Source organism: Falco rusticolus, chromosome 9 (genome assembly GCF_015220075.1).
Source record: "Falco rusticolus isolate bFalRus1 chromosome 9, bFalRus1.pri, whole genome shotgun sequence".
Lineage (NCBI taxonomy): Eukaryota > Metazoa > Chordata > Aves > Falconiformes > Falconidae > Falco > Falco rusticolus.
In genome coordinates, this window is record NC_051195.1 from 50293774 (window position 1) to 50310181 (window position 16408).

Below are 16408 nucleotides of genomic sequence, written 5' to 3' on the forward strand. Positions count from 1 at the left end.
AAATACCCAAAGCAGCACTAAAAGGTCAGTCTAAAAATAGGCTCGAAAAGTGACCTAAGGAAAGTCAGGAATGCACGGGAAGTTTGTTCCTTCAGTCCTGCCTTCCCAAGGAAGGCTGGAGCAGCTGAGCCGCTGCTCTGAGCGGTTTCCCCTCGATTCCTTTGTGCTCAGTGGTTCTTGAGGATTAATTGCACTGATGAGTGTTCGGGATTGGCCAAGGTACCCTGACAGCTAACAATCTTGCTTTAAATAGAGTGCCAGAGTGTGCATGCTCATCTGCTGGAGAGAGTCAGAGAGAGGAAAGAGGTTTACAATAACTGAAAATTGTTATAATTATGACATAATTTGGACATCTGGAAAGTTTCAGTGTAAGCAGAATTTCAGCATGTGGAATCTCGTTACTGGAAAGTTGGGTAATGAATTACGGGCCCGTTTGTCACATAAAGCTGGCTAACTGGATTCCATCCGCTGTTACACAATTAAACTTTTATGGTCTCCCAGCCTGTGATAGTGAGCAGTACTCACGGGCTGCATGCAGCCGGTGCATACATTTTCAAGCGTTTACTTTCCAGTAACTGTACAACCTGTCCTGATCATTCAAGCCTTAAATTGCTTAAAGGATTCTCCTGTTTCTGGGCAAATACCATGAAGTAAAAGGGCTTTGTCCAATTGTGTGGATCAAGCCAAAGACAGAGGCAAATTTATCCAACCATAGGCGTTGGCTAATGTTATTTGTGAAGCACAGGGTAAAAGCTCGTGTGTGTGCAAGCATGAAGCCAACATGGAGCAGAAGCTGGACGTGATGGCAGCATTTGCCAAGCGCTTCCATGGAGCATCACTGCCCATGTCAGAAGGTCAGAGAGGAACCTGAAAACCTGGAGCACAGCGACCTGGGGCTCTGTACGCAGGGGCATGCGGCCGGGCAGCATGGTCTGCAGCTGGCAGGTTAATGAAGTGAAGGGTGAGGGCTCTGCCTGCTGGCTCAGAGCGGCCATGGAGCTGGAGGCCACAGCTCTTTGGCTGCAGGATACATGCCACACTAACGGACCACAAGCTCCACAGGCCCTGAACTCTGCAGCTGTGGCGAGGAGCAGTCAGTTGGGCTTGATAAAAGCGAGTCTCCGTAGCCCTGGGAGGCAGAGGATGGGGGGCTAGCAGCAGGAGGGATGCCCTTGGGTTTTCCCAGAAGCTGGACAGTGTTGCCGCAGGGACAGCATCCATGGGTGGCTGCTTCGCTCTCGGTGCTCCTCCGTTTTGGAGCCTCACACCTGGTTCTTGCTGCTGCTGGAAAGTGGACGGTGTCTCTGGCCGTGCAGCTCCCATGGTTTTTCTCTTCCCCACGGGCTGCGGGAGGTTAACCTGCAGGGCAGTCAGTCCCAGAGGGGGGGTAGCCAGAAGCCAGCTGATGCTGCTTGGCTTCTCCCAGATAGTCCCTGCAGCAAAACTGGGAAACTGTCCTCTGAAATTTTTAGAATTTTAGTTTGTTAAGGGAATTTATGGCCTGAAACAGAGTCTGACCTCTCTTCAGTCTGCTTTTGTACCATCCAGCTCTGTCGGTAAACAGCTCTGGTTTTAAAACAGAGGGTGGTTGCTGGCCAGGGCAGCCTCCGGAGCGGGTGGGGAGAGGGAGACCGAGGACCCAGTGGTGGGACCCATTGCCAGCCTGCTCCCGTGGGTGGGAGGATCCAGCTGAACAAACAACACATGCTGGGAACAGGATAAGGTGGGAGCAGGGAGCTGGGGAGGAGCAGAAACAGGCAGCAAGTTCTCCAGCGATAAGGGCTGCTGCAGCGAGCGTCTGCTGGACCCGTGGGAATTCTGGTATCCAGGAAAGCCAGGCTGAGGGCTGTGCAGTTACAGGGCTGGAGTAACTCCAGTGGGGCTCCACGCTTGTACTAGCCACAGTGGGATTTGTTCCAGGTGCTTGAACAGGAGTATTACACTTTGCACAACCCTTCCTCCAAGCACCAGCTGTGCCCGTGATCCCGCTGCTGCTGGGGTTTCTGCCAGGGGGTCCCACGATGCTGTTTCTTCAGGAGACACTCTCCTTGGTGGCTGAGCTTTCCCCCATTCCCAAGTGCCCCGTGACGCAGCTGACTGACTTGTGATGAGCTGCTTTGCACAATTTGTGTGGTACCCCTGTCCCCCTGGTTGTCTGGGGTGTTGGCACCCAGCACAACACGGATCATCAGTCTGATGAAAGCTGCTTCTCTTACAACTTCACGGAGCAGCTTTGCTTTTTCCTGTGCCATTTCAGTCTCCTAATGGATCTTCTGCAGGAAAAAAAAGTACAAGCCTGTGGCAGGTGTAGAAAGCGGTGCTGCCGTGGATGCACAGGGTGAGAGGGCTGTACCGCTGTCCAGGTCTGGGTGTCGCAGCCCACAGCTGATGCGTACCATGCTTAGTTACTGCTGTGTGGCAGTGTAAACACGCTGGCCTTGAACTTGCCCCCCCCCACCCCCCCACCCCCCCGCATGTTGTTTCAGTGTCTTCCCAAGGGAGCTCAAAGAAGTTTTTGCCTCCTGGAGACAAGAATGCAGCAGCCGAGGCCGCCCAGACATCAGTGAGCGACTGATCAGTGCCTCTCTGTTCCTCCGGTTCCTCTGTCCGGCCATCATGTCCCCATCCCTCTTCAGCCTCCTGCAGGAGTACCCGGATGACCGCACAGCACGCACTTTGACCCTCATTGCCAAGGTCACCCAGAACCTCGCCAACTTTGCCAAGTAAGCCGGGAGCAGGGCCGGGAGGGGGAAGGAAGCTGCGGGTGCGTGGGCAGAGCCATGGCTCCGGCATCAGGAGTCCCACACTGGCCTCTCCTTTTCTCGATGGAAAGGGGCTGTTTGTTTCCTGTTGGCTTTTTCCCCCGCGTCTCTTGGGGACCCATTCCCTCGCTCTTGGGTCAGGGCAGTCGTTTAAGTTTCCAAAACAGGACGTGTTTTATGAGCAGGAAAACAGGCTGTTCTGACCACACGGTCAGGCAGGCAGGGTGGCAGCAGGGACACCCTGGCACAGCCAGGTGCTTTGTCCTGTGACACCCCGGCACAGCGCACTGCCTGCCCCCCTCAGGGGTGCCAGCAGGACCAGGACTCAGACAGCAGCCATGGGGTGCGTAGCTCCAGGGCTGGTCTTTTCCCTCTTGTGAGCTCTGGGACCTTCCCTGCTATTAAAATGCAGTCTGAGCTGGGAAGGTATGAAAAGAGAACGGGGACACTATCAATTTCTAACTAAGCCCGTTGGTTTGCTGGAAACAAAGCGAGAGATTTTTGAAAATCTTTCTACTGGCTGCAGCTCTGAGCTACTTATCCTGAGCTCTGATAACAAAATGATGAGCTTTCCGAAACATGAATGGACAGTTTCTGTCTAAAGCTTCTTAGATTTGGAAACTAGCTTAGTACACACGCCCGCCGCCAGGAATGTGCGTACATGCACGCAGACACAGACGGGAGACATACAAGTGTGTTACACTAGATGACAGAAATTCTCCATATTCCTGGCCAATCCCTAGCTAAAGGGTTTTCAGATTCTCGATGCTTCGCAGGAAAGACTCTTTAACTAAGCTGACCTTGGTCAAGCCAAAGCGATCAAGCTGAGCTGCCCTGCAGCCACCGCTGGTACAGCCGAACCGTGAGGCCCTCCCTGCTGTGCTCTAAATAAGATATCTAACTGGGAGCAACACTGGGTAGAGCGCTCAGAGGGCAGGAGGAGGCTGCAGGGAGCCCGAGGGGACAAACAGGCTGGCCCAGCTGCAGGAGCGGCTCCCCAGGGTGACCCCCGCAGCGGTTTTGCCGGGGCAGCAGCGGCTGGTGGCGCTGGGTTAGCCGCAGTGCCTGCGGAGAGCGCAGCAGTCCTGCCGCCATCAGTCACTGGGCTTCAGTCAGCCCATGGTACTGGGTGCTATGATTTCTGTATCTCCAGTGACAGGTCCTGTTTCTGGAGGCTGTGCCCTGACCCAGCAGTGAGATACACTCCGTTACCAAGAACGGCAATTTCTCTAGCTTTCACCTTCATTTCCACTGCAGAGATCCCATGCTGACGAGGACTTAACTGGATTATAGTGGAGTTAATTTCGGTTCCATGATCAGTGAGGTGTACCAGGTGTCTGCTATCAACCCGGGGATCCCAAAGGCTTTGAAGGGTTCAGATGCCAGTGTTCTGGCACTCTTACCTGCCTGCGTACCTACCCGTTCTGTTGACTGCACCTCTGTTTACAGGATTTAGCTGAAATCTGTATTGCTGTCTCGACAGGTTTGGCAGCAAAGAAGAATACATGTCCTTTATGAATCAGTTCCTGGAACATGAATGGACTAACATGCAGAGATTTCTACTGGAGATTTCCAATCCTGAAACCATCTCAAACACGGCTGGCTTTGAAGGCTACATTGACTTGGGCCGGGAACTGTCCACTTTGCACTCGCTGCTCTGGGAAGTCATCTCTCAGCTGGAGCAGGTATCCGGGGGGGCAGGGGCAGGCCAGTGCTGGCCATGTGTACCACACCACACACCTCCCCGTGGCGGCAGGTAGCGAGCCATTAGCTGTGTCTGTGCACAGCACAGATGTTACTAACACTTAGCGCTTCCCCAGCCTTTGCACATGCTGCAGAAGTAGCTCGTTCTTTACATCCTCTCAAGGCAGGTGAGTATAGTTCTTCCCCTCCTCTGCTGTTTACTTTTGGGGTGTGAGGATGGAGGGGCAGGTGGGATGAGAAGGCAGAGCTGCTGAACAGGATTTTGTCTGTCCCAGCAGAATCAAAAGGTCTCTTTTTAATTAAGAGGATTTTTGGCAAGAGACCTGGACCAGGCTTGGCTTTAGCTGTCTTCTGTATCTGAACTTTGTTAATCATGCTTGCTTCCTCTGCCTCACAGCAACAAATGGTTCCTAACGCCACATGTTCTGGGACATCCCATAGCCTCAGCAGTGGGGGTAAATGACGGAGAAAATTAAAGTTGTTAATGTGATTCACTGAAGAGATGTCTGGCAACTGGCAAAGCCCACCATTCTCTAGAAGAAATACAGGATGATGGTAGTAATTCTGCTCTCTTTTCTGCCCAGGGCACTGCAACAAAGCTTGGGCCTCTGCCTCGGATCCTGAGGGATGTCAACTCGGCACTCAGTAACCCAGCCTGCGTGCAGGTCTCGGTCACAGCCGATCACACCGCATCCACGCCTAATGCTGGCAACAGCATCTCTGCGGGGCTGCAGAAAATGGTGATAGAGAATGACTTATCTGGGTAAGAGCATGAAAGGTGGCCTGGCCACAGACCAGGGGAATACTGAATGTTCATCTGCTGCCAAAACCTGGGCATCTGCAGGGACAGGCAGGACAGGGCATGGTGTGGAGTTGCCTGACTCGGCAACTAGGCTTTCTGATCACAGAGCTAATACCGGGTGTAGTTCACCTCTGAATCTAAACAAAGCAGTGGGCAGTGGCGCAGGCACATGGCTCCATCCTGGGTCCCCTGAGAGCCAAAACTGGGGATGTGGTCTGGGAAGTCCAGAACCTGGCAGTTCTGGTCTCAGCTGTTGGGATGTGGCTGCAGAAGCAAAATGTTCATCCTTAGAGGACCTGAGGGCTTGTTTGTGCTGACCTCAAAGTGATGGGCATCGCCATTATGTTGCTTAGGTCTCTTGAATATGAAAAACGTACAGGATCAGCCATACTCATCCTTGTAAGACATAAGGTATGTGCTGAATGCACTGAGTTCCAAATCTGGACATTTCTTTAACAGTTGCCAAGCTGTAGAGGCCTAACAACGAATTCCAGTCTATTCTGTCCAGTTTTTATAATACTGGATATTTTTGATGATGAGCAGTGATTCACAGCCACCTAACATACTTTTTGGTCTAATTATGTACGGAGTTTCATTCATGGGGGAGATGACTCTGCTGCAGACCAGTAATGCTTCTGTTTGTGGAAAATTAAAGGGAGCCCACACAAATTAAAGGACTGTGGTAGTAAAATAGTTTGCAAGTGGGAACTAGATAATATTTAAGTTTAATTAGGAATGAAAGGCAGCAGTGGTGCTGGACTTGCTCTAATCAGAGCTTTCGTCTCTAATGCTTCCCAGCATGAGGTGCAGTTATTTAAATCTAATGCTATGGAGGATCTCTGACAATATGCTTTCACCCAAATACTTGCTTACAATGCACCTTCTTTGATCAGCAGTGTATTCACATTAAGCTACTGCAAAGCTCTTTCTTCCTGTCCCCAAGAAATCAATATTGCATGAATGTATGTTACAGCGGGAGGACTGAGTGGATAACCTTCAGCTGCTGGGCTTTAGCCTTGCTGTTAGAGCTCTCACTCTGACCCTTGGAGGCCGAGCGTGGATCAGGCCCCCGTGGTCTTCCATGCTGTACCAGTATTGGCCCGCGTGCCCCCAGGAGCTTTACTGCCCAGGTGCAGAGCAGGGGACGGAGAGCGGCGTGGGTGCAGCCAGTTGGAAGCAGAAAGGGTGACACGAACAGATCCAGCTGGGAGCAGAGCCCCCGAGAGCTGGTCTGTGACGCCTGCTGCGCAGTGCAGCGCTCCCACCCGCGCACGCACACCCCTCACTCACCTGCCTACACCTGCCTGCTGCCGCGGGGCTGGCCCAGGGCTCCCCCGCGCCCCTGCCTGCCCTGCTCCCCTCGCACCGTCCCTCCCCACGGGCAGGCCTGGCCGGGGAGCCCTGCTGTTGCGCCCGCAGGAGCTGGGTTCCGTCCCCGTCCCGCACCGCTGCGCCATGCTGATTTCTGCTGAGTGATTTCGTTTTCCTGCTCCGGTGCAGCATTCACAACTCTTCTTTTTTGTTTTGTTTTCCTTTCCTCTTCCTTACGCACTGACTTCCCCGCAGTCTGATAGATTTCACACGGTTACCATCTCCAACCCCTGAAAACAAGGACTTGTTTTTTGTCACAAGGTCTGCTGGGGCCCAGCCCTCACCTGCCCGAAGCTCCAGTTACTCAGAGGCCAATGAGCCCGACGTGCAGATGTCTAATGGCAGCAAGAGTTTGTCCATGGTGGACTTGCAGGATAATCGGCTCTTGGACAGTGGGGCCAACGCGTCTGGCACGTCTGACTCCCTCAATGACAGTCAGTCGTCCCTTGGGCAGTTGCAGGGCGTGTGGACCGCACGGACTCAGCAGAACAGCGTGACAGGCATGGCCACCGTGCGCCGGGTGGGCCAGACCCCCACCACGCCGAGCGGCGAGAGCGCACCTGGCCGGCCCCAGCTCCTGGCACCCCTCTCCTTCCAGAACCCCGTCTACCAGATGGCCGCCGGGCTGCCGCTCTCCCCCCGCGGCCTGGGCGACTCCGGCTCCGAGTGCCACAGCTCGCTCAGCTCCCACAGCAACAGCGAGGAGCTGACGGCAAACAAGCACGGCTTCGCCGCCCCCGCCGCCAGCGAGGACTTCACCCGCCGGACAGGGGAGCTGGCCCGCCGGCAGCTCTCGCTGACGGAGAAGGGCGGCCAGCCCACCATGCCGCGGCAGAACAGCGCGGGACCGCAGAGGCGGATAGACCAGCCGCCCCCGCCGCCCCCGCCGGTCACCCGCGGCCGGACGCCACCCTCCCTGCTGAACACGGTTCAGTACCAGCGACCCTCCAGCGGCAGCATGATGTCCTCCTCGCCCGACTGGCCTGGCAGCGGCGCCCGCCTCCGGCAGCAGTCCTCCTCCTCCAAGGGCGACAGCCCCGAGATGAAGCAGCGCACGATGCACAAACAGGTGAGTTCAGGCGCTGTACGAGCTCCGGGTGTTGAAGGGCCGGGCAGGGTCAGCCTGTGGCCTTGGAGAAGAAATGGGCCAGCGGGGATTGCTGTAATGCGCGGGTATGTCACTGTGGCTCTGAGTTACTGCATCAGCGCCCCCACCATGGTGGCACTGAGTGTGGGGACAGTGCCTTGGCTCTTGCACCCAGCTTGGCCTGAGACGGAGGTGCTCCAGGGACAGGGACACAGATCAGTGGCTGTTCTCCGTGTCCCTCTGTTACGTGGCACATTGGTATGTGACTGCCGCGAGGCGGTGGGTGGCAGAGACACGAGGGCCATGGCAGCCATGCCTCTGTCCTGCACTACCATCTTGTCACTGCTTTGCCTCCATGCCCAGGCTCATCCCATACCATAGTCAACCCCGCGCCATCTCCCAGACTTGGAGCAGGCCCTGGTCTTCTCTCCTGACTGAGTTCCGCTGCTGCTGCTCCTGTCCCAGCAGAGCCACAGCGCTCTGGGAACCTTCTGTGTCTCTGCTCTGTGGGAGCCTCCCGTCAGCGCGTCTGGGGAGGTGGGGAAGGAAGGCGCATGCTCCCCGCCGAGGGAAGCTCCTGCCGTGCAGAGCTCTGCGCTGATTCAGGTCCCGGACCCCATGCTGGTCTGCACAGAAATAAATGTCACTGTTCTGTGCACTAGCACTACGTGGTGCTAAAATTGAAAGCAGTAGGTCACAGACCCAGGGCCTTCTGGTTTTCTTGGCATGGATGAATTTTTTTTCTAGTGCTCATTCATTCATCCTACATTTCAGAACTAACCCTATAGAAAATTAACACAGTAGGGCCTCTCAGTCCCTAAAGGAAGAGTTCTAAAAGTAATGCAAACCCAGAGAGAGCAGACAACTGGCAAGAGCTCGCTGCATCTCAGCTCAGAGACAGCATTAAGGCACCTTTTCAGCAGTACCGTGTTGAAAGAGCAGCAGAGTTGGTGTAACTGCCTTTCCTTTACAAGGCAGCTGTGGAGGCCTTTGTCGGGGCTGCCCGTAGAAGGCTGTTTTATCAGCCCCATCTGGAGCTGTTCTGGGCACAGGGTATTGATTCCTAAGCGCTGACATTAGCAAGCATGCCATGTAGCAGCATTTGTATAATGTGGATCGATACTCATTAGGAACAGAGGGCACAGAGCTCTGCAAGCAGCAGCAGCCTGTTTGGTAGCAGAGTTTCTTCCAGAAAGACAACAGTGAACTCCAGGTGACCTTCGGAAAGCCCTGGCCAAGCTGTGTGTGCAGATATTTCCTCCACCCACCCCTGTTGTGCTCTCAAAGTTTCTCTCAGGACCTGAAGTCCTCAGAATGCCTCTCCTACCCTTAATCTGCGCATTTTATTTGGATATTAACAGCGTCTTTAAACCATAATGAAACTGCTTGCTCATAGTTGGTGGTATTAAAATGCTGCTTGAGAACAACAAAATCCCATTTGGCAGCAGTTCTAGTAGACATCCACAAACCTCATTCCTACCAGCCAGAAGCGCTTGCTCTACTTCATCAAGTTCATCTGCTGAACTGACTTTCAAACTGTCCCAGGCCAAGTCAGATGTCCTTTTTTACTTCTTCAGAGAAGGAGGGAAGAGGCAGAAGAACCCGTGCACAGCAGGCTGATCTCTGTTCATTGACATCCTTTACCAGTGGCCTTTATGCCGCTGAAAGGAACTCTTTGGAGCAGCCACCACAGGTGCAGTGCCCGAGCTGGAGTTGCAAGAAAAAGCAGAAAGCCACAACCTGGGTAAGAATTTATAGCAAGTGATGTTCGTGAGCCAAGTCTGAAACTTAAATTCTGGAAGTAGAAGACCAGACTGGAAGATGGCATGGGAAGGCTCCCCAACCCCAGCGAGGTGATTAAACCAGTCCCCACTCCTGAGTACAGAACTCCCGTTTTGCTGCTTACCGATCACTGGGTTCCTGAACTGTCCAGAGGTTTGAATGAAGGAGAAAGGCTGACATTTCTGACTTGTTAACTTGAATTCCCTTGACCAAGGCATCCAGAAGCCTTGGGTTCATCCAGGGAACTGTTTACTGCCGTTTATAACGAGCCAGGATGGAGGGGAAATAGCTGGAGATTCACTTCCTTGACCTTGTAATGTGGTTGGAAAATATTCAGGCAGTGCCATTTCCAGTCCCTGCCCAGGCTAGGGCTGAAAAGCAGCAGCCGTGGCTCTAGCTCACTGACCGTGGAACGGTGCTCCTCGAGCTCCCACAGCTACGTGAACAAACATGGGCATGAACTGCTAAGACGTGGAGCATTTAGACCTCTCTAGCATCATAACTCTGGTCTCAACCAAGAAGAAACCTTTCTTTTCCAAGAAGGCATCTGCATGTCCGAAGGTAGCATTTCAGTTTGCAGATCTGATTTTAGCTGTACGAAAGCTCCACAGCAAGCAGAAAGGCGGCTCAGGAAAAGAGGCTGGAGAGCTGAGTGAAATCTCTGCTTGCAAAGGGAATATACCATGTCAAGCCACCCTGCCTGCAGCTCGGCACCTTCCCAGCTCGTGTCCTGAGGTGACAGGACCTGTCCAGAACACTGGCCTGTTCCTTTCAGCCGGACCCTGCTGCAGTGCGCCATTGTACGTCTCTTCTCTGGGGGTGGCACAGGGAAGAATTTGGCCTCTCAGAGGCTGTTTGACCTAAAATAATGTGCAGGTGCAGAACAGTTGTTCTGCATCCCCAACTGCTCTGGTAGTCTGACTTGTTTGTTGCTGTTTGAGCAGCATGGGAGAGGGCTTGCTTGGAAGGAAATTCTCTCTCTCTCCAGCTTCATGACCATTTCTGTTACAGGTTTTTCTTTTGTTATGGTTGTATGTTTCATTGTAGGCCCCTTCTCCTGTGAATCCCAATGCCCTGGACCGCACTGCTGCTTGGCTTTTGAATATGAACATGCAGTTTTTAGAAGATGAAAGCATTGACCCAGATTCCAAGCACAGGGATAAGCTCAGGAATAAGGACGAGCTCAGCCAAGCAGAAAAGGTAAAACCTGATTGGATTGAAACAAGTTTCTAAATAGAGAGAGGATTTCCTTGAATGTCGTTCATCTGAGCCCCCTGGGGACAAGGTGGGCTGTGTGGCACATCCCTGCCCAGGAAAGATGGGCATCAGGTTGCTGCTCAGCCTCACAGGGCACTGCTGGGGAAGGTTTGGGAGGTTTTCACACACTCAGTGACTGGAATTACCCTCTGATGAAAGCAAGTAAGAAAAACAGCAGCCAGGAATCCAAGTGCTGGTGCTGCTCTGCAACAGACTCTGAAGCCAGCCAGTGCCTGTTACTTCCCCCATTCCTACTCCCCCCAGCTGCACGGGAAGAAAGCTTAAAAAGTGAATTAAGCACACTTGTGAAAGAGATGAGAGCTTACTCTCGTCTTATTTACAGGCAGCCTTGTGCCTCACAGCAGGGACATGTAGCAAGAAGGAGCTTCCACGTTAAAAGGATGTAAACAGACCTAAAAATTAAGTCCAGATTCAGGTCTCGGAGACAGCACTGGGCCTGGAGTGACTTTGCTGGGGTAGTGACACTGCTCAGGCTTATGGCTTGTCACACAGATTGGGGCCTGACCAGCCTGGGGCTCTGTCAGTAGGTCAGTTCCAGAACACTCAGTCTGAGCCCATGCCCCCGGAGAGGGTCTGTGCTGCTGGCGAAGCAGAGGGGGGGCTGCTGGCATCCTCCTTTCTGGGTGAGCCCGGGGCGGGAGAAGAGGGAGGAAACAGAGTAGACCTGGCCAGGGGTGATGGAGGGTTAGAAATAAGGATCCAGCAGTCATGAGCTGAGAAGATCCCATCTTTGCTGATCACTGCTGCTGCAAGGTGCTTTCTCAGCAGCCTGGCTCTGCCAGGACCGCTGCACACAAATGGGCACATTTGGGATGTTTCCTCAGTGTGCTTCTCTTCTGTCACACTAGCCGCACGTTACCACCCGGTCCCACAGAACTGCAGGCATCAGCTTCCCTCAACCTCCTTTCTGTTTTTCCAGCACAGACATGTTTCTGGTTTTGTTACAATAGTCTTCCTGTTCTCACCTTGCTTGTGCTGTACCACTGTGGGACTGTCACCTGTTAAATTCAAGTGACATGCCAAAGGCAGGTATCGTAGGGACTGGGAGGTACAAGGCAACAGCTCCCGGCTGCCCCAGGAAGAGCGTGGCAGAGTTTTGTGAGCGTTCAGCCCATTTCTTACCGGTTTTCAGCTCCTTGGGTATTCCTGTAAATACACAGACGTGTACTGATCAGATAGCAGCTTGCACAGAAAAGTGCACACGTTTAGCAGGCTTTGCAGAGGTACAGAAATCTTGGCTACCGCCTAAGCAGAGGCAGCAGTAGGCAGCAAATGGAAGAGAAGGCGGCATCAGGCTGGCACATCACGCACTGGGGCTTGTGAAAGGGTTCGGTGCTCACTGGGGTCTGCAGCAGAGAGACAGCGGCAAGCTCTGCTCTCGCAGTGGAACTGGGGTGAGGTGAAATGCCGAAGGACCACACTGAGAAACGTGCGCTGGCCTTCTGCAGCTCACACCTGCCAGCTCCTGCAGGCAGGCAGATGGCCCGCCGGTGTGGACACGGTGCGTGCCAAGTGTTGTCACTAGTCCCCTTCCTGGCACCCTTTCCTGTGAAACGGGCTCAGCTTTTACCAGGTGGGCACTCAGGGCTGCTCCATTCCTGCGGCAGCCTGCGAGGCCGCTGCTCCCGGGATGTGCCAGGCCCCCCGTCCTGTGTGGGGAGGGACTCGCCAGCACCGGCCCCGCTCGGGGTAGACCGTGGTGGGGTTACAAACCTGGGCAGCAGCAAAGCAGTCCCTGTCCCAAGCTCAGAGGGAGCCCCCCTCCAGGAGCCTGCTGTCTCATGCCCATGCAGCATCTTCCGTTACTTTGCTGTCGCATCAGTCACTGACATTAAAGATCACCATTAGCATGATCTCTCTCCCCATTCCTGTAAGAGGTGAATGGTAACCGAGAATGAGACAAGTGTTCTAGAGACAGGAGCGACTCCTTCGGTCTCTGAGGCCTCTCCTGCTATCATTTGAGCTCACTTACGCTGCTCCTATTTTAAGGCTAGGGTAGGTATTTAATCTTTCCTGTTCAAGCAGCTGCCTTCTGTCTGACTTCAGTGCTCCTGTGCAACTGTGTGGGCGTTTGTGTTCCCTCATTGCTCCAGGTTACATGTGCAAACTGTGTCGTTTCAGTGCCGCAGTAAAGGCTTTGCTAAAGGAAAAACAGCATGATCTGTTGTGCCTGTCCCTGCCCAGGCAGAAGGATTTTGCAGGTCCTGCCCGTCTGCCAGCCGTGGCTCAAATACTTTGGCAACTCAGGAAAGACCATCAGCATCATAAATTTTCAGTCCTTGGGAATTAACAGTTACTTTTGCTGTCAGCAGTCAGTTGGAGTGATATTAGGGAAGCAAGGTGGATTTACGTGGGCTGGGGTCCAGGTGACGGGTACACAGGCAGCAGCCTGGCTGCCTTCCCTGCTCACCGAGACTGAGCTGCCAGTCAGGCTGCCCAGCAGGACTCAGAGCAACACTGGACACAACCAGGTCCTTCGTTCGAGTGCGTATACAGGTGGCGGTGGCTGAAGGGGAATCTGCAGCTAGCCAAGCCAAGGCAGTTAAGCATGTTTCTGTCAGTTCATGAATAACATTCGTGGCTTTGTAATAGACTTCATGACTCACGTGAGTCTTTTTTCCCATATCTAACTCTTTAGAAGCAGCTTGTCAAATTATCGGCTGCATGTTAATTATTCTGAAGTTATTCCAGTTGAGATTGCTTTTAAAAGGCTATTTCCAAGATATTTTTTGAATTAAAGGACCGGGGGAGGGTAGTGGTGGGGGTGGTGGTGTTTGTACATGTACACGCTGGATTTTTCCTTTAGCAAAGCAAGTTGTACCGAATGCTGTGCTGCTGCAATAGCTGAACCCAGTTTTAAGCAAGCTCTTAATTTTTGAATTGCTTTATGTGATGCTGCTGCTACTGCTGCTTTTTAGCTTGATCTGAATGAACCAACTGTGGGGTCTTGGCTTCACAGCAGCTCTTCTCAGACCGAACCCTTTTTTGACATCTGATTGCATTGTCTAAATTGCTGGGCCCCCAAAGGCGGTAGTGCTGCCTGCCCCCACTCCTGCCGGCCGGTTGCCCTTGCCTTGACGGAGGGTGACCACTTTGTGCGGGATGGCAGTGCCTGACATCTGTGGCTGCTGTAGAGCCTGGCAGGAGGCAGGCAGCACTGACAGTCCATGCTTGGCTTCCAGCATGCCCAAAGCGCCCATGTTCCATGTTGTAGACTGAAGAGCTCACATGTAAACCCAAAATCCCACCAGTGCAGCTTCTCCTGCCTGTGTTTAGCCCTGCGCTTAGTGTGAGGAAGATGCCAGGCGCATTTGCCATGCACTCGCTCTAACCTGCATTGCCCGTGTGAATTGCCAGACTCTGCTAACAACCCATTCTCTGAACCTGCCAGTGACCTGCCCGACAGTGGAACGCAGCATCGCTCCTAGCGCAGTGCGGAGAAGACTGAAGAGGAGGTGTCGGCAAGCAGGGTTATCTGATACGGGTTTGCAGCTAGTCTGGTGCAAGGAGAGGGGTATAATCAGGTTATGGGGAAACCCTGGCAAGGGCAAAACCCTACTAGGTAACATGCCACATGTGTTTTCTCCTCCTGTGTCTGTCCTTGCGTGCTGTAGTACCAGCAGGACCTAGTGGTGCTGCAGGACAAGCTTCGCATCTCCAACAAGAAGCTGGAGGAGTATGAGACTCGCTTCAAATGCCAGGAGGAGACAACGCAGAAGTTGATGCTGGAGTACCAGGCCAGGCTGGAGGAGAGCGAGGAGCGGCTCCGGAGACAGCAGGAGGATAAGGAGATCCAGATGAAGGGCATCATCAGCAGGTACAGAGGAGATGGGAATGCTGGAGATGACAGGAAGGCAGGCAGCCTGGCTGGCGTTAGAGCTGACCCCTGCTCCGGAGAATCAGGTTTCTTTGGAGGTGCAGGCAGGTTTCCCATGTGGATTTTCCAGCATTTATCCACTTCCTGCCCTTCTGGGTTACAGCCCCTGGGGTGGATTTCAAGCCCTGACTCTTTGGGTCCCACCATCAGTGTTACCTGGGACAAGGAAAATCCTGACATTTTCCTGATTCACAAAGGCAAAACCTCAGGAGGGGAGAGCTGGCAGCCAGCCCCGGTTCTTGGAGGATCTGGCAGGCTTGCTCCTCTGTTCAGATGAGCAGTAGATGGAACAATCAAAATGTTATTTTCCTGATGTTTAGCTAAAGCTCTCCTCACCATCCCATTACTCCTAGCTATAAATCCCTTTCTCCTGCTCAGTGGGATGTAGTGTTTACATTTGTTGGGGACGCAGACTGTTGCAGTGCAGCTAGTCTCAGCTTTGTCTGCGCCAAGCCAACTTAGTGCTTTTTAGTCAGCCCTCATAAACGGGTCAGCCTTCACTGTTCTGTATCATTTAAGCTTTGGGACAGCCTGCTACGGAGATCTTTAGAGAAGAGTAAGAGCCAGAAAAAAGACTGGTTCTAAATTATTGGTTTGTGTATGAGAGGTAGTGCCAGTGGCTGTCTCCTTTGTGCTGGCATACACAGCTGCGGGTCCTGGGAGCACCACAGTGTGTGCCTCAGCACTGCAATTTCAGAGGAGATGGTGTGAGCTGGTGTGGGTGATGGGGGCTGCTAGGTGAGGCCAGTTCCATCTGTCCATCTGTAAACTCACTTCTCCAGTATTTCACATGTCTTCCTATGTGCTTCAAAGCTGTACATCACCCCTTTGCTTCCTTAGTGTCAAGGACTAAACGAGGACATGATCTGTATCATTCACTCTGGGTGGCTGATTTAGACGTATATGAGACTAATAGCTGGGCTTAGCAGAGCCCAACAAACGTAATTTTTTTTCTTGTCTGTTCGGCTCCTAGGCTGATGTCAGTTGAGGAGGAGTTAAAGAAGGACCATGCAGAAATGCAGGCTGCCGTGGATTCCAAGCAGAAGATTATCGATGCACAGGTGAGTCCCCGACACCAAGGGCTGCAGCCCCTTTCAGGGTGAGTCTACAACACGCAGCCTCCCTGACATGCAGCGGTGCCAGCTCAAGGGTGGTGAGATGTGCGCGTGGGTGAGTCAGCACCAAACTGCAGTCAGTGACAGAGCCAGTCAGTCTTCAGCAGGATGTGATTTATTGTCACAGCAGCCGCGTTTGTACAGCTGTTTCCATCCTTGGAGCTTGGCAGGCGACGCAGAGGATGTGGGGAGTGGCAGTTTGTGGAAGGATCGTGCCCACATTTGTGGAAGGATCATACCCTTATTGGCTCGGTCTGAGGTCCCCAGAGCTTTGCTTCGTGCTTTATGTTCCAGTCATGCTTGCAGGACCTGGATACAAGGAAGACACAGCCTGGCCGGAGCAAAGCCAGCGTGTTTTTTCAGCCTTTAGGTTGTGGCTTGCAGCAGTGGGAAGCTCAGTTATTGCTGTAGATTGCAATGGCAGAGGAGCATCAGATGATGGGTGGAAAACGCTATGCTTGGAAAAGAATCTGACCCATAATCTTCTAATTTGTCCGGGCGGAGACTGGCTCAGCAGCTAGGCCTTCCTGCAGGTCATGGCTAGGTGATAGGCTTGCTCTTAACAACCCTATTAATCACTTGTGAGTCACTACTCATGACTAATTTACTGTATAGCTAATTAAAAAGGAG

The 16408-nt window shown here is 53.1% G+C and overlaps 1 protein-coding gene across 9 annotated transcripts in view; it reads left to right on the forward strand.

Annotated features, from left to right (window-relative positions):
- The window catches only part of LOC119153247 (DAB2 interacting protein), a 210515-nt gene that overhangs the window by 187656 nt on the left and 6451 nt on the right, over positions 1-16408 (forward strand). For 7 of the 9 annotated variants that reach the window (XM_037399415.1, XM_037399416.1, XM_037399413.1 and 4 more), the window contains 7 exons: positions 2487-2723; positions 4246-4447; positions 5051-5229; positions 6835-7708; positions 10556-10708; positions 14401-14603; positions 15637-15724. In XM_037399415.1, the coding sequence (XP_037255312.1) occupies positions 2487-2723; positions 4246-4447; positions 5051-5229; positions 6835-7708; positions 10556-10708; positions 14401-14603; positions 15637-15724 (1936 nt within the window). The remainder of the gene's footprint in view (positions 1-2486; positions 2724-4245; positions 4448-5050; positions 5230-6834; positions 7709-10555; positions 10709-14400; positions 14604-15636; positions 15725-16408) is intronic. The other 2 variants (XM_037399414.1, XM_037399417.1) reach the window with 2 other exon arrangements.